At 32.3% G+C, this 24,922-nt stretch overlaps 1 protein-coding gene and 1 long non-coding RNA gene across 2 annotated transcripts; both read left to right on the forward strand.

The window, feature by feature from the left end:
- The first annotated feature begins 759 nt into the window (after positions 1 to 759).
- On the forward strand, positions 760 to 5,927 carry LOC114264467 (uncharacterized). The gene is made up of 5 exons (XR_014331586.1): positions 760 to 1,839; positions 3,246 to 3,789; positions 4,020 to 4,109; positions 5,417 to 5,560; positions 5,708 to 5,927. It is a non-coding gene; the product is annotated as an uncharacterized LOC114264467 (long non-coding RNA).
- An 8,634-nt stretch (positions 5,928 to 14,561) lies between these two features.
- On the forward strand, positions 14,562 to 19,941 carry LOC114264567 (Peroxidase family protein). Its single transcript, XM_028205248.2, has 3 exons — positions 14,562 to 16,777; positions 18,271 to 18,628; positions 19,362 to 19,941. Exons 1-3 carry the CDS (start codon positions 16,565 to 16,567, stop codon positions 19,763 to 19,765), a joined length of 975 nt encoding a protein of 324 aa, XP_028061049.2. The 5' UTR covers positions 14,562 to 16,564; the 3' UTR covers positions 19,766 to 19,941.
- Positions 19,942 to 24,922: the final 4,981 nt, after the last annotated feature.

Raw genomic sequence — 24,922 nt, forward strand, 5'->3', positions numbered from 1 at the left:
CTCCATAAAACACTACTAGAAAAGAGGGTATATGACACGGAACCTTTTGCGACGGTTTAAAAATCGTCACAAAAGTTCGCTTTTTGCGACGACAAATAAAACCGTGGCGAAATTAATTTTTGAAAAATGACTCGGAGCTCGAATTTTGCCCGGCTTGAATGGCCCGAACTACCCAAAACGACGTCGTTTTGGGCAGTGTTTTCTTTTTTTTTTTCGAACACAAACAGAGAGGGAAGAGAAGAGGAGAGAGAGAGAGAGAGAGAGAGGAGAAGAGAAGAGGTGATGACGGTGATGGTGGCGGTGATCGACGGCCCGATCTCCTCTTTCAAACTTTTTTTGTTTTAGTTGATCTGGATCTAAAGATTAGTTCATCAAAAAAAAAAAAAAATTTGTTGATGATGAAGATGATGATGATGTTGAAAATGATGATGATGTTGTTGCAATTTGTTGATGTTGATGTTGATGAAGATGATGAACAAGATCTGCAAACCCAACGCAACAGACCCTTCTTCTTCTTCTTCATTTTCTTCTTCTTCTTCATCAAAAAAATCTGTAGAAAAACGCAAAAAAAAAGAAAAAAAATATATATATATATCAAAACGACGTCGTTTTGATGTTAGGCCATTCGAGTCACGCTAATTTGGAGCTACGAATTGGAACAGTTAATTTTTTTGCGACGAAAAATTTGAAATCGTGGCAAAAAGTAAGATTATATGCGACGGTACATTACCTGTTGCAATTTTTTTTTTTATGTCTTGCTTTTTTTTTTTTGCAATGCTCTTTATTAATTCATCATAAAATATTTTATTTTTGCTCATTCATTTGCAATGGTTCTTAACATCGTCACAAATCCTTATCCCTAAATTCGAGCCCACCTCGCCTACTCTTCGTCCCTAGGGGTGAACATGGTTCGGATTGGACCGGATTTGGGTAAAACCAGGACTAATTTGTTATTTACGGTTCCTGAAAAATTGAAACCAATCCAATCCGTTTAAATCATGGAACCAATCTATTTAAATACGGATTGGATCGGTTTAGGACCACGGATTCACATAATTAAATAACAAAAATATATATATATAACACTTTAATTTCATAAAAATATAAACATAGCGCTATATTAGTTCCACAATAACAATATGTTTTTCTATAATAGCGACATACTGTTTTAGAATTTAAACAAACATAAGAAAACTAGTTTCACCATAAGTATTTAGATCATTACAAATTAAAACTAAAAACTAACAAATAAAAATAATAAAAGAAGATATTATACAGTTTTAGGTTTGTGTTTAGATTTTATATAGAATAAGAGAAGATACTATAAGAAAGAATGTATAATAAAAATATAGACTATTTATATATGGTCCGGATCGGTTCCAATCCGGAACCGTGGAATTTAATTCAGAACCAATCCGTGAATTATGAATTTTTAATTCTTCAATATAAACTGATCCACAAATTCAAAAAATCAATTCAAACCTATCAAATTAAACTAAATTGACGAATTTAACGAATTCCTTCCTCGGCCGTCCCCGTCCCCTAATCTCACTCTCTCTCTCTTGTGGCCAGTCGTTACTCTGTCTTTCCTCTTGTTCTCGCTGTTAATACATCAAAAGCGACATAGAAGAGAGAGAGAGAGCGAGAGAGATTGACGGCAGCCGGAAGTTCCACCTCCACCCAACGCCACCTCTGCACAAGATGGCATCGAATCGGTGTTGGGACATCGATTAGCGCCAGCGTCAGCGTCAGCGCCAGCGCCAGCGCCACCACTGTCTCTTTCTCTTGTCCATCCATGGCCTCATTGCCGTTGCTGCCTCACCCAGTTTCTCCCCACAGGTACATCTCTGTCCGTGGAGCCCTGTCCATGGCTGATTTGCGTCTCATTATAACTTGTTTTTGAGGTAGATTTCTCAGTTTTTGATCTATTTGACCAATTGAACTCTGATTAGTCTTGTTTATACTGTTTGTTTTTGTTAAATTTTGATTGGGTTTTAGTTATAATCTCGATTTCATCAATTGGGTTTTAGTTATAGTCTTGATTTCAGATGGGTTTGTCTCTAAATCTAGTGATGATTTGGGGTTTCTTGGCTCTTCAAACTAGCGATTGTTTAAGGATTTTTGATTTGAAGGCGTGATGAATGTGAAGTTTATGTTTTTGCCTTCAATTTGACTGTTAATAGCTTGGAACATGCAATTGCTAAAATTTTGAAGTCAACTAATTTTGTTTAATTGCTGAGAAAAACTACGGAATTCGTCTTTAGATTTTTATTTTATTTTATTTTTTTGTTTTGTTTCTTAAAATAAAAAAATTGAAACTTGCAACAAAGTTACGTTTGTACTTTAGGAGGTGGGAATGATGAAAATTACATCAAAATGTTCTGGTATGTGATAATGTTATGATCTAAACAGATTGAATTTTGTGATTAGAATTTTGATCTAAACAAATTACATCAAAATTACATCAAAATGTTCTGGGAAAGGGAGCTCTTTCTAGGTTTAGAAAGACAAGCATTGAACTTCTGATTTTGTTGGAACTTAAGTGTTAGTGCAATGTACTCCAGTTGAAAACTAGTGATGATGTAATAGTGAGTACAATTACCTTTAGATAGAACATCATATTTTTCAAGTAGGACATTGCCAGTGAGAGTCATTAGTCAATGGTCCATCTTCAGTTCAAATAGCAACAATCGACTCATAGATCATGTGACTTATTATGCTGGAAAAATTACTATTCTTTTTTATGGTTAATTAATTACTAGAAAGCAGGAGCATTGTGAGTGGCTTGATCAAATGAAAATGAAGAAGAGTGATGTGGGTTTGTGGTGTGAGAGAATTGGGTTTTTATGTAGGGTGAGATAGAGGGTGAGAATGAAGTTTAGGTAAGAGGGTGTGTTTTAAGGTGGCAAGACAGGATGGGGTGTTGATGGTGGTGAAGCAGCTAGTGGTTTGCTTAGCAATGGGTGAAAAATAGCTGAGTGAGTGGGGGGCATTGATGGTGGTGAAGTGATTCAAGTTTTTTGTGGTTAAGATTGAATGATCTTCGTTTTGCTTTGTTCCAGGGACATCCTTATGGATAAAGTTTCCTCAAGTTGTTATGGTGGAAAAGCTCAATTAATTAAAGTAATTTTGAAATGTTGAAGTTTTAATTTGAATTTTGGGTGTAATGTTGTTATAGGAATGTGATACAATAGGCATAGTAGATATTTATTATGCTGTTACTAACAATGTGCATTGGCCTCCAGATCTAATTTTTGCCAGGTTTCTGATTGATGGAGCATGGTTAAAGCACTCAGCCAAAGCAGAGGCAACCTGGATAGCATGGATCAGCCATTGTAGCAGAAGCTAGAGCATGTTTTGAAGTGTTAAGATGGTGCATACAAAGCAAAGTGATGTCAGTTACCATCCTAACAAATTGTCAAGTGTTAGTAAAGAGGTTCAAGGAAGGGAATGCAGTAGATAGAGTGGAATCTGAAGTACATCTGAATGGACATCTGTTATCTATAGATTATGTATGTATAACTGAAGTACCTAGGCTGGTAGTGCAAGCTGCACACGAGGCAGCAAAGTCAGCCTCTATAAGGGTTTGTTTTGTGTTTTGTAATGGTTTATTTTGATAGGACTATATGCACCTTAACCGTCCTCAAATTTTTTTGCCAAAAGTCGAGTAGTAGCCCTTCAAAATTGAGCAGTAGCCCTTCAAAATGTGGAATCCTCATTTTCAAAACTTGGTGGGATTTTCACTCATTTGGCTACAATGGTAGCGCAACAAGGGGAATTGGCTATCAGGTTTGCTCTTTTTACATGAATATCTGACGATTATTTTAATTTGTTACCTTTGATCTGTCTAAACTTCTGAAGTACGAAAAAAAGTAGATTTTTATACAAGAAACTTAAATGCACGTGGCTCCTGATTGGAGCTTATAGTTTTGTTATTTACAGTGAATAACTATCTTGCTTGCTTGTTTTTTTTTAAATTCATGTTTTCTTGTATTGAAACTATTTATTTGTTTGATCAGGATTGATGATAACATGGAAGAGTCATTGACAAATGTTGAAAGTGCTTGCAGTGCCTTGTTAAGGCATTTAAACCAGATATCATCATACAGGTGGCTCATGATTAAGATATTTGCCATTTTGATCTTTTCTTGATGGTATTCATCTTCTTTGTGGTTTAATACTTACTGATGAGAACCCTTGTATTATTGTTGCATCTGGTATTCTACACCTTTGTCATACCATTGAATCTGTCTATAGATTATTTGTCAAGTAGAGGTTGCCCATTGTGGAAATTGGGTAGTACATAGCCATTGTTCTTGTACATGTGCTTGCTACTTACCATTTTGTTGCTACCTTGTTTAGGAAGCATGTTTACAACAACATTTTCATGGGTTGAAATTATAATGAAAGATATTTTATTAGTTGACACATGGAGTTGTAACTGCTTGACTTCTTCTTGACACAGAGTTCTGCAATGGTATTTTAATTATTAGGGTACCTCTTTTTTTTTTTTTTTTTTTTTTTGTTGTTGTTGTTGTTGTTGTTGTTGTTGCTCAGTCTCCTTATTAATCGAAAGGAGTTTAAAAGCTTGAATGATTTGAGAAAATAAATCCATGTAGTTGATCCCACATGATTAAGATAAGCTCTTGTCAAGTTGAGTTACAGGAAGTTTATTGATTCATATTAGAAATTGTGTAACCTTGTTCAAGCCTCTAGTATGTTTTCTTTAAAACCAAAAAAAAAAAAAAGTTTTCTGTTTCTTGTATTTTCCAGGCATCTCTTTGATCTCCCATGCACTTCCAGGCCACACTTGCCTACATTAAGGAGTATCAACCCTAAGGATAGATGAGGGCTGTCTCCAAGTAGCTAAAAATCATGAATCATTTGAATGCCTTTTTAAATTCTTCAGAGACAACACTCTAAATCTAGCCATATTAAAAATGTTCATAACAAGAACTTCTTCAGGAATTTTCTCTATTCTCTCAAGCCAAATGAGGAAAACAGTGCAATTTAGAGCAAACCTGGAAATAATAGAGCCAAGAGAATTACCCTTAACAGATTTAGCAATATAAGACACCAGCCCAGTCCAATTTTACATAGGCCAAGCCACATTGATCTTTGTTTTAATATTCATCGACACTCTCTCAGAGAAGGGGCAATTAAAAAATAAGTAGGAGTGGTCCTCAATGTGGGAAAAGCATAATGAGCAAGTAGCAACAGGAGAAACCTATTTGGATATATCATTTTTTCATAAGTGCTTTTGCTGGTCTTGTTGTAAGTACCATAATTATATGTGTTACATCTTCAACTTACTCCTTAACCATATGATTTTGTAGTAACATGTTTTAGTAACTCAAATTCAAATTATTAAGCATACAAGTCCACTTTGATTCCATCTTTCATTGTATTTCCACAGCTGGATTTAGCTACATCTGGAAAAGGAGGAATTGGGACTTATATTGGAATATGTATGATTAGCGGTGCTTTTGGAGTTGCAGATGCTCATGTTCAGGGTGGAATGGTTGGAGATCTATCATTCATGCTACCCGAGTTCATGCAAGTTAGTATTTGTGGTTAGCTTATTATCTGATCTAGTTTTGAAGTTTTGATATAAGCTTTCTTGTTTTTTTATTCTTTATGTCTTTTCTTGCTGTTTTGGCTGCATCGGGGGATCTAACCTCTGGCTTGAGATTGATTACAAAAGTAGCATTTGAGAATTCCAAGGATGGCCTGCGCAAGGGAGCTAGTATGTTCAAATCCTTTTAGCTGTTTTTCATAAATTTTGTAGGAAATATGATTCAATAAGTATTGCTACATATTGGGGTTACAATTTTCTAGTTACTGTTCTGTGAAAGAGATACTCATCAAACTTATGTCAACATTTAAGCCAATGACTCAAAGTATGAACGTAACAGAGATTAAGTTCAGGTAGGTAGACAATGACCTTTTTTTCTCTCGAGTTTTTTCTTTATTTTTTATTTATAAATATTTGTGGTTATTGTTTTCCACCTAAACTACAAATAATAGGTTATCATTGTCAATCTTTTTAGGTAGTTTATTTTGATGCATTTTGTACTATATTTGACTTATGTTTCCAAACCAAGTATTTTGCTTGTGCCCTATTTTGTTCAAATGAATGAAATGTTTGTCCCGGATATTGACAGCTAACATAATTCAATTGAATCTGTAGTGAACTTCATAAGGGAAAAACATAGATGTTAAAGTAAGATAATGATCAAACTGATTTGGATTGTAGAGTTACAAAATGAATTAAAATTTTTACTTCATAATAATAGAATCGATATCTCTGATGAATATGCTTTCTTTAATTCCATACAGCACCCATGGTTATCAGAATCCCGATCCGGATCTTACGATCCTACGATCTTACGATTCATTTGAGTACAATTGATCCCGATTTCACCTGTAATATCTTTTCTTTAATTTCAATTGCACTATTTTAAAGAATGCTGAGATAGAGTACTATGATAGCATGTAATACTAGTTTACTAATTTTTATTACTTACGGTTCATTACAGTTTTATTTTTTGCTATCTCTGCATTTTTTGAACTCCTTTGCATTCTTCTCTATGCATTGGTCTTTCCAAAGCTACCAATTGTAAAATACTACTGCTCAAACGGCGTCGGATGTCAACAAAACTTAACACATACGACTAACTAGGCACAAATGACTTGTAGAAAAAGACGGGACTCGAAATCGATTCTCCATTTTGAATCTGGAGCATAATTTCCATTTGTGAAAATTTGTCCTTTATAAATTCTTTTTTGAAGAACAATTGGAGACACTCTTGAAAGATACATTGTGTGGCGTTTGATTTATGTATATGTTATTTATTTATTTATTTTATGAAATAAATATCAAATGTTTTACATATTTTGTAAGCTTGAAATTAATTATATTATAGATAATTTTTTTTTTCTTTTTTCAGATGTTACTCTTTTGAGTATGTGATAATATTTTCGCATATCGATGTTGGAGCTTACTGTTAATACTAAAACAAGCTGTTAATATATATGCCTTTTTATTAGTATTTGTCGATACTTTAGACTTGTTTTAGATACAAATTTGAGTTTTTGAATTATCAAAAAATATTAGTATTGTTAGAGGATGTTTTATATATTTTTGTAAAGAATATTTGGTTGACACTGTATCATTATAGGATACGCACATATATATATATATATATATATAATTATTCGTATATATGATTTTGTGAATGTGAATGTGAATGTGGATGTGTATTAATAATTGTACAAAGAATGAATTAATAAAATATATATTTATTTTATGAAAAAAAATTTGCAGCAGTAATAAACTGTCGCTAATGGAATCATCATTTCTTTGCATTTTATTAGCGACGGGTTAACCTGTTGCATATGTCTTTAACGACGGTTTAAACTGTCGTGAATATATTATTGATTTAATTTTATTTTTTTGCGACATTTAAGACTGTCGCTAATAATACTTTTTGCGACATCAATTACCATCTCTAAAAGAGTTTTTGGTGATGGCATCGTAAACTGTCGTTAAAAGAGATGTTTTTTTTCCCTTTTTTTTGTGTCGGTTAAATCGTTGCAAAAACTATTGATTTAAAGTGACGGTTTGTAACCGCCGCAAATACCTTTTGTCACGCCTCCTTCCGTCACGCACCCATAGTACTCTATCTCAGCATTCTTTTGTCACGGCATATACACCTTTTGCGACGTTTACGACTGTCACGAAGTTCCTGTTTTTAGTAGTGAAATAAGTTGATTTGGATAGCATTTTAAATATAGACCCTTGTCCAATTTAACATATGATGTGTAACTGAAAATAGGGCAACGTACCCTCACGGCCAACGGTGATAGCACTGTGCAACCTTGATACCAAGGTGTAAGCGTTTATTATCAGTATCTTAAAGGAAAATTCAATAAACTTTATCATAGGAAAATTTCAACAGCAAGCCCCACAATGAGTTTTACAGTAAGGGGGAATTACATGTAGGTGTAAGATAGAAAAAAATTACAAACACATGGGGGTGCAGGTATGTTCATAGTGAGGTGCAAATAAAAGATTGCATATAATTCCCCCTTACAGTAATGACAGAATGTTCTTAGATGCACCATGTTTGGTCATCAAATTTTATGCTTTTCGTATTACAGGGTCTTCGTGATTCACTTGCAACCCTTTCAAAGCTTCTCATTAGACTATAACAATCACAACACTGGGCACATGACACAAAAGTTCAGCTCAGAGCAATTTTCTACGCCAAACTACTTAGAATTCATTACCCATTTCTGGTGGGGAATTTTCAAAATGGTTTTTAAAATTTATCGTTTAATTTTTGGGTGTTTTCAAAACATTCTTTGTTTTTCTTTGGAAAGCATTAATTAAGCTTGGAGACTTTGTCTCACATTGAAAAGAGAGCAAAACATGGAACACTTAATAAAGTGCTATATGGAATATTCTTTTGAATATGAAATTATGAGATGAAAGTTAGTGTGCATGCACCCACACACCAAGGATGGTGCTTCGCACCATCTGCACACGCACGCGTGGCGTGGGCTGTGTTGCGTTTGATGGCGCACTTTGCACGGACGCATCGGCGCCATGAGGGCGCTTTCCTATTTGCATCGGACAGGTTGGAGCGATGACGTGGATCCGACGTGGCATGGGTGACGTGGAATACAGTCAACTCCACATGGCAGTGACGTGTCATCTGTTGGCGATGAGTCAACCAACCGATCAAACGATTGTTAGCACCCGATCATGATCAGGTATGATTAGTCAAGGCATCTATTCGGTGTTAGAATAACCTGCACCATAGATCGTCGATCCAACGGTTAGATCTGATCGGATGCGATCAAGGGACATGACGTGCATCGGCGCCATGAGGGCACTTTTCTATTTGCATCGGACAGGTTGAAGCGATGACGGGGATTTGACGTGGCATGGGTGACGTGGAATACAGTTAACTCCACATGGCAGTGACGTGTCATCCGTTGGCGATGAGTCAACCAACTGATCAAACAATTGTGTGTTCGATTTGGAGCGGGTTGATCATAGCGATCGATTAGAGATGTACGCGATTGTACGGATGAGATGGCACCCGATCATGATCAGGTGTGATTAGTCAAGGCATCTATTTGGTGTTAAAATGACCTGCACCATAGATCGTCAATCCAACGGTCAGATCTGATCGGATGCGATCAAGGGACATGACTATTCATCCGATCAGATTCATTAAGGCCTATAAATAAGCTATGAAATGAGACATTTCATTCAACCCAAAATCCTGAAAAGCATTCCTGGAATTCTCTCTTTCTCTCTCCCTCTTGATTTTGAATTTTCGATCAAGAGTTTTTTAAGTAAATTTCTGTTTTTCTTATTGATAATCAAGTTCTGCAGATTTGATTATCAGTATCTTGGTTTCTTGATTATATCAAGAGTGTTCTGATTTATTATTGTCAGTGCAGATGCCGATAGACTAGATCTTTAGATCATGCTTTATTGTATTCTGGAAGCAAATTTGTTGTAACTCCCTGCACACCTTTTGGTGGGTACAAATATTGTCTATAGAAAAGCGACTTAGTAACGCAACTTGAAGCACTAATTTTCTATTCTATATAGACATGATGATTGCCAAATTTTGAAGACTCGAAGACCACCATTTGAAGAATTCAAGACCCTTTGTTCCAACAATTTCACCTCTAAACTCACTTACATGACAGAGATTGCCATTATTTCCAATCATGGCACAAGGATATCAATAAATTCACTCAAATCCTATTCATATGAAGAAAAAGCATGTAAGAACCAATAATTGAGGGTCAGAACCTCATGCACTGTGAGTGCCCTTTATTTGTTTTAGATTATACCGAAGAACACTTGTTATTTGGTGACCCCATTGTTCATCACACAAGCTCAACAAAGATAGTTGATAACCTTGAGATAAAAATCTTCAAATAGACTCCATAAAAATTCAATTTTTTTTATTTTTTTTATTTTTTTTATTTTTCTAAATTTATGAATGAAAAGTGAAAAAGAAGTGACTGAGAGACATATGGACCTCAATCTCATGGCATTCAATTCAGCATCCTTGGCTTCATAAATTGATGCATAGCCTAGAAAAAATCCCCAAATCCATTAGGGGAGAGAGAGAGAGAGAGAGAGAGAGTTGATTCCCTCCATTGTTTTGCTGTCTATAAACCCTCTTTCCACAACCACTAGGGTTTTGTCTAGGGGAAATCGAAATTGTGTGACCCAAATAGCAGACCCGGAACTGTATGCCCCGAGAAGTAACCGAGTTGGGTCGAGTTGGGTCGGGTGTCTGAATTGACAATTTTAATCAAATGGGCTGGATTGGGTCTTTTGATTGGGCTGCTATTCAACATATCAAAATTACTTGGATTTGGATTGGAATTAGGCACAGGACCTCGTTGGTCTGTGTTTGGTGTTTTTTTGTATCTCCTCAAAGTCCAAACAACCCCTAAAAAAAATTATAATAACATAATAAAATGTAATTTTTAAGGTGTGAAAGAATTAAATTACGACAAATTATTTAAAATATACATTGGCATGATGCAACCCATTTCTTATGAAAAGGAGACCCACGAATGAGGATACTTTTAATGGGTCGTCCCATCATATACTAACATGTACATTTTATTATACTTTTGTATTTAAGAGCATCTCCAATGCACTAGGCATATAATACTTGTTAGTTAAAATGCCTAGTGTGATTCACTTTTTTCAATTCCAATGCACTAGGCATATGATTAGGCATTTTGCCTCAACTCATATTCACTAGCTACATGTAGCTAGCCTTCAACGCTAGGCAAAATGTATTCATTCATTAGGATCATTTCCCTCCATCTTTGTTGTTGACGTGTCATTCTATAAAATTAATAGTATTTGGATAAATAGCTAAAATAAAGAGCATGGTTGGAGTAAAAACATAAAACAGTTGATAGGCAAAATAAAATATATACTTTATAGTAATATTCAGATAGGTAAAATGTCTACTACCGTTGGAGATGCTCCAAGTGTAGGATTGAGATTTTTTTCTAATTGAAATTTCCTTGGAAGCTGTTTTTTTAACCTTGGTGGGCTCACCATAAAATCTGCACTACTTTTTTTTTACGGGGGAAGCCAGTTGTTAGATTACCTCACTTACCTTCAATATCCAAATAGCTCAACTTATTGTGCTTTTTAAGCAAATTATTCATGAAAATAAAGCAGGTTGAGCGAACTACCCAACAATTATAATCATATAATCGTATCACATTTGTTTTTGAAAAAAATGAATAGTCTATTATTAAAATTATACGTGTTAATCATATATTTAAAGACAAACATGACCTTATTGTGTTTACATTTAGACAGACATCATGCCCAACACTCATACTCAACTTTATATAACATAAGTCAAAGTTATTTAACAAAAATTTAACTGCCATTAGTTGCCCATTGCACTGGACTGGATTGGTTTATGTTTGAGTGAGGGTGAAGTTAATATGAAACGCGTCTACCAAAATTAATGCAGATCAATGCAGTTTTTTCTAGAAGCTTGAAGGTTGTAAGCTTTACAGTTGATGTTCATTAAAAATAAAGCTGTCCTGTTTGTTTCTTGTCATTGTCACACCAAAGTCTTTTGCTTTGCCATTATATACTAAACAAAGAGAGAAGAAGAGAAGAATAAGGAAAAGGGGATTTCACCCATTTGTTAATTGTTGTCTGACCAAGTAGATGTATCTTCACAATTCAAACAGAGAAACTCAGATTAATGAGGTGGGCTCGATCAAATCAAATGATCATTAATGAGAAATTTCACAATCTACACAAATATTAGGAAATTTAGGATAATGCAGCTGGCATTCTGCGATAGAACAGACACCAAAAAAGAAAAGAGAGAGAGAGAGGCTTTAGAGCTCATCTTTCTAATTGTAAAATACATAATTTTAAATTTTGACTGTCATGTATTAAAATTTGGAACTTTTGATATTCAGTATTTAGTGGTATATTGGCCGATATGAACTGATATTTGACCATATCTCGATATTTAAAATTGTGAGTGGTAAAAAATTTCTTCAAAATTTAAATAAAAAATTTTGGGGTACATATTGGAAGAGTGTATTAAATAAGTTGGATGGGCTACTTTCTACCTAAGGCAACGCGTATATGAGAGGGCCCATCTACAACCCACTGATGAAAATAGTATAGAATGCGTCTCATTTGATGACATGATTATATGACTCCTTAAAAAATGGGACACAAAAATAAATTTTATATAGAATTTATATTAAGAATAATAATAATGTTTTGAATAATTTAAAATAGATTAGTCTGTTTAATGTAGTTTCTTAGAGTATCTTTAACGCTTACTCTAATTTTTCATCAAATTTGAATAAAGATTTGATGAAAAGTTTCATCTGATACTATGCGTTCCAACGTTAATTTTTGAAGTTTCATCAAACAATCAGTTAACTGGGGGGACAATTTGCCGGACAGCCAGGAGGACAACCAGCAATAGACAACTTTGCAAGTAATTGGTTGTCCGGTGTACGGTGAAACGCAACAGCTCTTTTCAAAAATTTGATGAACGTTGAAATTTTTCTCAATTTGATGAAACTTTTACTTTGTCCATTATTTGATATAGGTTTGATGTCATGGTTAGAGAAAAAAAAAAACGTAAATGTGTTTTATCAAATTTAAATTTGATTCCAAATCTATGAAAGCGTTGGAGATATTCTTATAAGTTAAAAATTAATAATAATTAAAAAATGAAATTACATCTCTCATCGTTTCTCAATAATTTATTTTTTAAATTCTTTTTACTTTTTTTTTTTCTGAGACATAATTCTTTTTACTTTATAAATCATAAATAGGAACTACTTCATGCACTTTTACTTTTTAATTTTAAATCAAAAAAGAAAAAACAAAAAGTGTGTAATAACTATACAAGTGTAAAAGCAGTTATGGAGTGTAGACTTGTCATGCACTTGAGAAAAGAAGCCTGTTAGTCTCCTTCACTACTGCGATTGCACTTGCATCATTGTTATCGGTAGCATCGAGTGATGGCAATTTTCTTGGACTTGGAATTTATTATTGTACTCCCTCTCTCTCTCTCTCTCTCTCTATATATATATATATATATATATCCACAGCCATAGTTGCTAAACTTGCCAGTGCTATAAATTTACTGTTGTTGTTCTCTCCGATATACGTAATACTGAGTTAAGAAAAAAAAAAGAGAGATTTAGCTATAAACCCCTTTTACCTTTCTTTTATTGTTAAAAGGATTAAGAAAAAAATTATATTTTCTAAATCTCCTCATAATTATAAAATTTTGCATAAAGGACAAAATTTATTATTTAAATATTTTATTAGACTATTATACCCTCAACTAAATTTCCTCACCTTCTCCACTCTTTTTTCCTTCTCTCTTTCATTCCTAGGGTTTGGATTGGATTCGTTCGAAGCTCTCGTGATTTCAACCAAAACTGTGAATATACCTAAATCACCTTCAGTTGCAGAGAATTTTCTTTGAATGGCGCATAGGTTTCGCAGTGGAAGAGATCGTCGGAGATGATCAGAGAAAGCTTCGACGACGTCGACGTATCGCCTTCCAATTCTCATGAAGTTCATGTTCTTGCCGTTGATGATAGCCTCGTCGATCAAAAATTTGAATTGTGAAAGAGTATAGAGACGAATCGCGCGACTGTTCAAAATTTTCATATTTGAACACAGTTCTTTAGATTTTTCATATATATATGTGTGTGTTTGTGTGTGTGTGTGTGTGTGAGGAAGAAATTTTTCATTTGGATAGTGTTGTTAAGTTCTTAAATTGATCTATTGATGAGTTGTTACTATGTTCTCTCAACTTTTTGTTGTAAAATTGTTTTTGATTTTGATAAATTTTTGTGTCGTGAGTAATATGGATTGTGTATATGTAATAGATAACAGAGAAGCCAAAGAGGTGATACGAAAGAGATAAGTAACTATGAAGAAACAGAAGAACAGTGGCTGTGAATGATCTAATTTCATTTGATAGAACCAGAGTAAAATTTTCCTTTAGTTCTATTGCTCTGTTTTTTTCATTTGACAAAACCAGAGTAAAATTTTACTTTTATACAGAGTAAAATTTTACTTTTAGCTTCAGAGTCTCACAGTTTACTTGTTTTTCAGAGTAAAATTTTACTTTAGTTTCAGAGTAAAATTTTACTTTTATACAGAGTAAAATTTTACTCTGAAATACATAGTGAAGATGGCTTAATAGGAGAGCTGATAGATATGAGGGTAGTATAGTAAAAGAAATAAGTTTTAAAATATCAGGGAATTTTGAAAGTACTTATATAATTCTTGTCCTTTTGAAAGACAAATTAGATAGTGAGGGGGCTATCACCAAATCCTTAAAAAAAAAAAAAAAAAAAAAACTAGCTTTGACTATTACGGTCCATTTTAAAATATTTTTTTTTTGGTGTTTTTAAAGAAGTCGGTTGTTTTCAGAAAGTATTTTTGAAATAACTTTGAAGCCGAACAAGTTTTGCGTGCTTTTTTTTTTTTTTTTTTTTTTTTGTTAGAAATGGGTTTGGAAGGTTTGGAAAATTAGAATTTTTTTCTCAATTTTGGTCTAATTTTTAGGTGGGGCCCATGTGTTAAAGTTGGCGAATCAAAGTAGTAACGCGTTCTATGCCGCGTTGTGATTTACGTAGCATATTTGATTGCTCAAAACCATTATCGGGTGAATGAGAAATTGAAGCCAAAGTGAATTCCATAAAAATGGAGTTTTTAGTAGAAATTCCTTAAAGTTTGAATAAAAGCTTGTCCCACGTTAGTTTGGTAAAAAGAATTTTATGGATTTATAAAGCTTGAGATTGTAAGTTGGAGAGGGCTCCAAGTTTGTAGAAGGGAGAGGTTATGGACAAATTGGGCTAGACTTATTGGACCAAAAACTAAACACATGCGCATGTCGCCGCCATCCAATCGGGCTAAGATTGTGCTTTTCCGGCCCAATACCTATTTTTTTGGGCAAAAAATATTTGAATTTAATTTTATTTTTGGTAAAATAAAATCTGTCCAGAATTCGAATTTAAATTCTGAAAATCTGTCATTTTTTCCCTCCACCCGAATAGGTTCCAATCGATTTGAAATTAAACCGAATAGATTCAATATCTATTTAAAATTCAAACCAAATAGTGTCTTACCTATTTAAGCAGATTTGTATCTGTTTAATTTAAACTCAACAAGTTTTGTACCTTTTTAATTCAAACCAAACAGCCACCATTTTCCTCTATAAATAGGCAGTTCCTCATTTGGTTTTTTCACTCCAATTTTCGTCCCTGTTTGCTCTCTCTGCATTTTGCAGCATTGTTTTCTTGTGAGAAAGAATGTAAACACAAAATGTGTTCGTTGTGAGAATAATTTGTAGTGCTGCAATTATTCGTAGTTGATCATTTTATCTTGGGAGATAGATGTTCATAATCTGAAAGCACTGTGGAAAAGACGCATCTGTCTTAAGGACACAGTGTTAAACACTGGACTTGATTAAAAATTTGTTCAAGAAATTAATTTGGTAAGTAATTAATTTATTTTTTATTTTATTATTTTTCTGTTCTAGATTTTGATTTTGTTTTTTGTAACAAAATAAAAATCTATTTTTATTTATGTATTTTATATTTTGATTTGATTTTTGTAATCAAACAATCTCTCTTATTTTCTTTATTTCTTCTGTATTCCATTTGTTGTTAAGTACACAAACATAATTTATTTTTTAAATACAGTACAATACTTTTAGAAAAATAAATACAAAAAATAGAAAGCGGAAAACAACCCTTATAAGTAAAGTAATAAAAATAAAATAAAGTATATAAAAATATATTGATATAAAAATAAAATTTACATATAAAATGATGCAACTTTTATTCACATTTTATTTTCAATTAAAACACTTGTAATTTCAAGAATATTATTGCCACTTATTGATTTTTATTATTATCTTAAACAAATCTGTTAGATCACCTTCTTAAAAAAATAGACCTTGTTAGTGTTAATTAACCAGCACTAATAAAACTTACCTATATATATTGTGAGAGGCTAGAATATTTGTTGGCTTTCACATGGTAGACTATTCCTTGAACAAATTGAGAAATTCTGTGAAGTTTTAAAAGACATTAAAGCTTCCATACTGTCTAATCCTATCTTAATGATAAGCAAATCCCAAGTCAAATAGGTGGACCAAAGCATGTTTATTACACTAGTTTTGAATAAGGGATTAAACTTCCTCGTACATGTATCTCTTCATATTCATTTATATTCTCGTGTAGACTCAAATTCGAACTCACATTAATGATCATTAAGGAAAAAATTGATAGATATGGAGGGTATGAATAGAGCTTATCCAAACACCCCCCCCCCCCCCAGGATCCAAACAAACCATTAATTAGCTAAGAGTTGTTTAGGGCTACAGTGGTGGTTCTATGCATTTAAATAGGTTCATCTACTTTCTGAAGTCATGAGAGTACAAACTACAAAGTTTATTCATGATTTAGTGAGGAAAGAAATATGGGTTTGAGAAGCATATTTGGAGTAATCATCTTAGTGTTGTCATTGTGGTTTAAGGTTGAAGGAGGAGGGTGGCTTTCTTATGATTTCTATGAGAGAACATGTCCACAGGTTGAGGGCATTGTTAGAGCTGGCCTTCAATCCCTCTATCTCTCTGATCCCACTTCTCCTGCAGCTTTGTTGAGGCTCATGTTCCATGATTGCCAAGTTCAGGTCTCTCTCTCTGTCTCTGTCTCTGTCTCTCTCACACACACACACATCTGGGGTTTCAGGCCAAAACCACAGTTAATGGTTGAACTACAAGCTCAAGTTGTGTGGTTCATGCCAGAAATGCTATGAATTCACAAAAATGTCTAAATTAAATATATTGTATAGATTTAAACTTTTATGGTGTGTTTGGTTGGGGGATTTAGAGAGGGATTTGGAAAGGGAAAGGGAAAAAGTGTGTGAAATTATGTGAAATATATACATATTTTATTCATATTTCACCTACCTTTTCCATTTCCCTTTCCAAATCCCTTCCCAAATCCCCTAACCAAACACAGCATTAATGTAGCGTGGGTTACACTCAAAATTAATTTTATCCAAACATTTCAGTTTTAAACTCTTTTTTAAAGTACATTTTCTGAGTACATAATCACCTTCTCACCTTAAAAGTGAAATCCTCAACCATTTGCAATATTGCAGACTATTTCAAACTATTTGTTACTATACATTCATATTTAGGGAAAATTATACTATAGTCTTGGAGTATTATATGGTCATATTTTTTCACCAATCACCATTATCATTATACCCCCTTTATGTTCTTCAATTACTTAACATAAATAATAAATACTTCACATTCTCTATCAATTATACTATCATAAAGTATTACGTAATCATATTCCGAAACTATTGAATAATTATTTCATATTTAGTGTAAGGGCGTTGCCTCGGCCCGGAATTCGAAGTTCTGAAAGTATTTGTTGTATTTTTCGGTTAGACTTTCAGTGTGTGAGAGTGATAGTACTTTAGAGTGGTCGAGTTTTAGAGTGGTTGAATTTTAGAGCTTTTAAATTTTATAATCTTTAGATTCTGTTTAGAAATTAAATATTTTAGTTAAAATGTTAAAAAATTACTATAAATTATCACATTATTCTTTTACATATTTTTTTTATTTATTTATAAAAGATCAAAAAATTATTAAAATAATTTATTTTCAAACCAGACGTTAATGTGCATAATAAATTTATTCTCTTCCTCTATGTGATTCTTGCATGTCGTGCACTCCGGTCAAATCGTTTTGACTCATTCAACCAGTGCTCTCTTGAGCTGTTGAAGAGTTCCTTCTATCGATCTCAAAACCCTGATTCGACAAAATAACACCATAATTGAGGAGTCAAAGCCATCCCAGGAGAACAAGTTCCAACTGATGTTCTTCATCGTATAGAACAAGGGAATCTTGCTGTCTTAGTATTAAGAGACACAAGATGGACTGGAGAACGCAAACCGTATATTTTGTCCCCTGTGTGTTTGTTTTGTTTCTCTTTAGTATTTTGTGATTGAAACCATTCAAAATTGTTATTTGACTTTGCTTTTAAAAAACACCTTAACTTCTTCCAAAAAGCTAACTACTGCTACAAAGTACTAGTATTGTCATCATGCTTTCTTTGATTCAGTTGGTTCAACTGATTTTAACTATGTTTTTATCTAATCAATCCCAGGGCTGTGATGCATCAATCCTTCTAGATTCAACTAATTTCACTATAAAATCAGAGATTGCTTCACCCAAGAATTTCGGCATCCGAAACAGAGAGTCAATCAGCGTAATAAAATCCATGGTGGAAGCAGTGTGTCCCCAGCAAGTTTCCTGTGCTGACATTCTGATTTTGGCGGCACGAGAAGCGGTGGCGATCGCGGGAGGGCCTTGGATACAGGTTCCATTGGGCAGAAGGGATTCCATGTCACCAAACTACACACTTGCAGATGCTGTGCTACCTACTCTAAATATAGGAGTTGATCACATGCTTAGAAATTTTTCCAAGACAGGGATGAGCATTGAAGAATCTGTCGCCATTATGGGTACACCAATAACCCTGTCACCTTCATTTCATACATGCACATCCACATGAGTATATAATCCATATGCATTTGTGCATATTCATAAGGGTTTTGGGTGTGCATGAAGTAGTACCTCAGTTGAGAAAGACTGTTTAGTAGTCTTGGAGTATTACTTGACACTTTCACGTGTATTTTAAGACTATCATTAAATATGTAGTAGATTTTTTTTTTAAATGCATATTAAAATCTATTTAGAAAAAAATATAAATATAGTACATGTTTAATTTTGTATAGTAAGATTCATATCTAGAATAAATAGTCCTAATTCAACTATTATATAGTTTGTAAAATTTAAGACTAATATATATATATATATATTTGAACTTACACTAAATTATAATTTATTCTAATTAGAACACATATAAAAGGAGTGCACTAGAAAATTGGCTTCCAGATGCACATCATCAACATAAGTACATATATATAATGGTATGTATAAATGATATGTAGCATTTTCCGATGTAACCAAAAAAAAAAAAGAAATGATATGTAGCAAAACAAAGAAGGAAACCGCAAAAAGTTTTAAAATTTAAATGTATGGTATAAATTTAAACATTGTGTGTCGTAGATTAAATTTATAATGAATCTGATGTACATATTTCAAATTTTAAACTTTTTTGAACATTTTTGCTCAGTCCTCGGCATTGTTGTATAATTTGACATGGTTTCTTGCACCTTGTAAACCCTTTTGCAGGTGCTCATACACTAGGAATCACACATTGCAAAAACATTCTGGATCGTCTATACAACAGCTCAGACGCTAATTACAATACAATGGACACAGAGCTAAAGAAGATGCTGAGACTGATCTGTCGATTACGGTCTTCAACTGCAAACATTAGCTTTGTAATAAATGACCCAACCGCATGTATATTTGACAACCAATACTACATCAATGTCATGAAACGCCGTGGCATACTCAGTATTGATAGTGACTTGCTTTCGGACCCTCGAACTGTTCCGTTTGTGCAGCGTTTCGCGGATGATCAGGGTGGTTTCTTTCAGGCTTTCTCTTCTGCGTTTGTGAAGCTGTCATCTTCTGGTGTTCTTACTGGTGATCAAGGTGTTATTAGAAGGATTTGTAGTGCAATGAACTGAGTGGTGTTGATAGTATGGCTATGAGTATTTAAGGTGCTATAATATATGAATGGTTTTAGTAATATTCATCTCACGTATTGAGTATTTGTGATAAGTGCACGTGATATTTTTGCCAATATGAAACTATATAAAAAATGATTAATGGGAACCATTTTGTATCCCACCTAAGCAATCTAGATCTGCTCCACTTATATGATTACTTATTAATTTGAGAACACTATCTCAACTGATTGAGTTGATAATATGAGAAATTAGAATATTGAATAATAACTTTTCATGATTTTTTTTTGTTTTCAAAATCACTGTCCTTAATGAACTCTCACTTGCATGGTATAGTAAAAATCTTCAAATTTGAAATCTTGACACATGTTGGGACAGGACAGGGATTCGATAAAGAATCCTTAGTCACTACCATGGTTGTTAAAATCGCGATCCGGATTGCAGGATCGTACGATCCTACGATCCTACTTTGCCAAAGAGATCCAGATCGTTGTAGGATCGATGTTACAACAGGATCGCAAGTAGGATCGTGTAGGATCGCATGGGATCGTGTAGGATCATATGGGATTGTATGGGATCGTAGGTAGGATCGCAAATAGGATCGTAGATTTTATGATTTTTCACCTTATTTTTAATATGTATCATTTTAATTTTAATTTTTATCTTTTTTTTTTAATAGAAAGTAGGATCTTACGATCCTCGATCCGATCCTACGATCCGATCCACCAGACCCTCTCACCGATCCTACTTAGGATCCCGATTTTCACAATGAGAAAAAAACATGATGTGCCCTGCACAGAGGGATTCAACAAACGGGGAAATTACCAATAAGTGGTAATTTTTAAAAATTATTATACATTAATAAAAAAATTATGATTTTAATTATTAATATTTATAATATTTATCATATATATATATATTTTTTCCTGACTCTCACTAACAAGTTATTTCTCCAAAAAATTTACCAAGAAAAATAATTTAAAAAAATAATATGTGATTTAAATTCATTCTAAATACATGTCTATCACATAAGAATTTACCACACAATTTAAAATAATATAGTTTTACTTAGATTACTACAATAAGAGTATTGTAAATAGATCCATGACAGAGGATACTGAATAAAAAAAGAAAATATAGTCAAATTATTTATTTAAAAAAAAAGAAGTGTACCATTAGATCTGGGCTGGTGGATGTGGTTTTGGAGTCCACATCCATTTAAGGCCTAAATTTGGGCCAAGATGAGGCATAGAACCACATTCGGCTTTTGTTCATTTGGGCTTAACATGGGCCCCACCATGTTCTTGCCTAGCTCAACAGAAAGAGGGAAAAACAGCTCATCACCACACTGCCATACCTCCATCCATTTATTATTAGAGCACCATTCAACTTTTTGGTTAGTTTTTTCAGAATTTACTTTTTAAAAAATTAATTTTTTTTTTATTTTTTTAGATTTTTTTAATATTTTAAGTAATTTTTTTAATTTTTAAATACGCCGAACATAAATATACTTAAAAAGTATAATATTTGTAAAAATTTTTTTTACAAAATTCACTAAGTACTAAAAATATAAAAAAATATGAGAATTCAATATATATTTTGTATTCTTGTATATTTATTATTATTTTTATAAATATTTTACTTTTTAGATATGTCTTAAAAAGTTTTAAAAAAAATTATTTAAAATTTTAAAAGTATTTATTAAAAACAAAAAAATATGAAAAATAAAAAATTCAAATTTTTTAAAATTAAATACAAAAAATTAAAACCAAACAGAATAATTATTTTGCGGCTTTTGATATCCCAATCTCAGCCACACATACACAACACAGGTGGTGTTTTGGTTATAAATGTATGTTGTAACACAATGAATGTGGTGGCAGCACATTTTTATTTATTTTAAAAAGAAACAAATGAACCCATCTTGAAAACATATCATGTAGTCCGTGTAAATTACTTTTTTGATTGATAGTCCGTGTAATAATTTTAGTGTCTCAGACCCTATGGATAATTATTCGATAATTTTGAAATATAGATATATAATATTTTATAGTATTATAATCGATGAAAAAAATAAATAGGTAAGGTATTGTATTATGTAATACTAGAGATCCCAAATGTTCTATCAAAAGTTTTACCAAATGTCTCATATGGGTGTGGAACCCACATAATGTGGGTCCATGTGAGTCCCACACCCATATGAGACATTTGGTAAAATTTTTGGTAGAATTTTTAGGACCTCTAATATTTTTGATATTGTATTAGGTGATTAAAGAATATAAATGAATATATTGAATTATAATTAATTAAAAAATATAAATACGTGATACTTCAAAAATATTTAATAATTTCCCTCTATTATTGATATAATATATTTTTTATGATCAATCAGAATCGACCAACGATTGCCTGAGCCCATCACATGTGAAAAAAAAAACATCCTTCAAACTTTTAAGACACGTTAGTGTCAGTAAATTTAATTTAATTTATTATTATTATTATTTTTAAGCTTAGCATTGGCAGGTGATTCTTCTATTATTAACTTTGTTCTGCTTCTTTTAAATAAAAAAAAAAAATCATTTTTTAAAACTTTTTATATCAATCTAAACCGTGATTGAATACACTAATTTGAACTGATAGCACCGGAAGAAAAAAAAAAAACAAAAGCCAAACTATTACATCAATAATAAAGTCTACATAATGTCACATCATTAGTGATCAATTAGTGATCTGAAATATTTTTCAAAAAACAAATTTATTAGAGATGCAATAGGCCACAACCAAACATCAAACCACCAAATCAATGATAGTTTTTCAAATTTATTTGACGACGACAGCTAAATAAGTCACAGCATCATTTAGTTCATCTTTATTCAATTATTTTAAAATGACAAAAATTAATCAGACACAATCATCATCATATCCTATAGGTCACCTCACATAAAAATGTTGAGTTTGTAATAAGTTTTTATATTCTTAATTTTTTTTTTTCATTTTTATTCTATAGCTAACCAAAAAAAAAAAAAAAAAATGATTGAAAAGTGGCATGCGAAATGCCCATAGAGTTATATGCCCATAAATATTAGTATTTTAGTTTTTGATATTTTAATAGATTAAATTTTTTTGTATTTAAGAAGATGGTGAGATTTTTTTATAATTAGATGTGATGTTTGTATGAGAAAAAATAAAATAATTATAAATTTGATGCGATATTTTATTTTAATAATCATTTTAACTTATTTTATTTTTTAAATTTTAACCCAAAAACAAAAACAAAAACAAAAACAAAACAAAAAATAGCCCTAGCCAAGCAAGGCCATAGTTTCTGGTTGGTTTACTTCCCTGCATGTCCGTATACACTACTGTACGGCCACATATTTCACTCAGGATCATAAATGTTATGTTACCATTTCACGTGATTGCATTGAATTACCACATTAATCTTCGTTACTTCGTTAGGTTCGTTGGCAGATGAAACATTTAATTCTTTCCACAAATCTTTGCTTTTTCAGCAAATCCACAGACTCCTCCTCACTGAGTTTACAAACAATTCCACAAAGCTCGGGGATGGTTGAATCAATGGCTTTCCATCTTTGTGGGTTTATCTCATGATCTATGCTAACTAGTATTTTAAAGGTTTTGAATTTTTACAATTTGTACAAGGAGATCATAATTTTAAACTGAATGTCATAACATATGTTATTACGCTAATTAGTATCAATTGATGCTTGTAGTATTACGGGAAATTTGACTATAAACCCCCTTTACCTTCCTTTCATTGTTAGAAGGATTAAGAAAAAAATTATACTTTCTAAACCCCCTCATAATTATAAAATCTTGCATAAAGAACAAAATTTATTATTTAAATATTTTATCAGACTATTATACTCTCACATATACACAATCCAGATACAAAATTTATCTTCTCTCTCGTCTCTCACTTCTAACCCTGGTTTCCTCCATGGCCGGAGCTGTGTCATTCCTAAGCTCCGACGATCTCTCTCTGCATCTTCTCAACTCTCCTCCTTCAACTCTCCTTCAACTGTTCATCTTCTATCTCGTCTCTCTTTTCTAATCCTAGCTTCCTTTATGGCCGGAGTTGTGGAGAACTTGCAAATCACGCTGATACATATATATATATATATATATATATATATGTATGTGTGTGTGTGTGTGTGTGTTTGTGTGTTTTGAGATTTGAATTCCAATATATATGTGTTTTGAGATTTGAATTCGAATATATATATATCTACATATTCCGATCTGTAATATATATATATATATATATATCTATATATGTGTGTGTTTGTGTGTTTTGATATTTGAATTCGAATATATAGATTTTTGAAAGCTCAAAGTTTTAAAAATCTGAAAAATCTGAAGAATCGGGGTATGAAAAATTGAGATTTCTCTAAAATTTTTAAATTATAGGCCTGATTCAAGGATTATAGGCACGATTTAATGTTTTTCAAAGTAAACATCGATTGATTCAAGGATTACAGGCCTGATTCAAAGCTCAAAACTCAAAGTTCCATCGGTTTTTCAGAGTAAACATCAAATTTCATTTGATAGAACCAGAGTAAAATTTTACTCTGGTTCTATTGCTCTGTTTTTTTCATTTGACAAAATCAGAGTAAAATTTTACTTTTATACAGAGTAAAATTTTACTTTTAACTTCAGAGTCGTACAGTTTACTTATTTTTCAGAGTAAAATTTTACTTTTATACAGAGTAAAATTTTACTTTTAGTTTCAGAGTATAAAATTTTACTCTCATTCAGAGTAGAATTTTACTTTCATACAGAGTAAAATTTTACTTTTAGTTTAGAGTCTTACAATTTACTTATTTTTCAGAGTAAAATTTTACTTTTATACAGAGTAAAATTTTACTTTTAGTTTCAGAGTGTAAAATTTTACTATCATTCATAGTCAAATTTTACTTTTATACAGAGTAAAATTTTATTTTCATACAGAGTAAAATTTTAATTTTAGCTTCAGAGTCTTACAGTTTAATTATTTTTCAGAGTAAAATTTTACTTTTATACAGAGTAAAATTTTAGTTTTAGTTTCAGAGTGTAAAATTTTACTCTCATTCATAGTAAAATTTTACTTTTATACAGAGTAAAATTTTACTCTGAAATACATAGTGAAAATGTCTT

Source organism: Camellia sinensis, chromosome 6 (genome assembly GCF_055761805.1).
Source record: "Camellia sinensis isolate YWXY chromosome 6, ASM5576180v1, whole genome shotgun sequence".
NCBI classification, from domain to species: domain Eukaryota; kingdom Viridiplantae; phylum Streptophyta; class Magnoliopsida; order Ericales; family Theaceae; genus Camellia; species Camellia sinensis.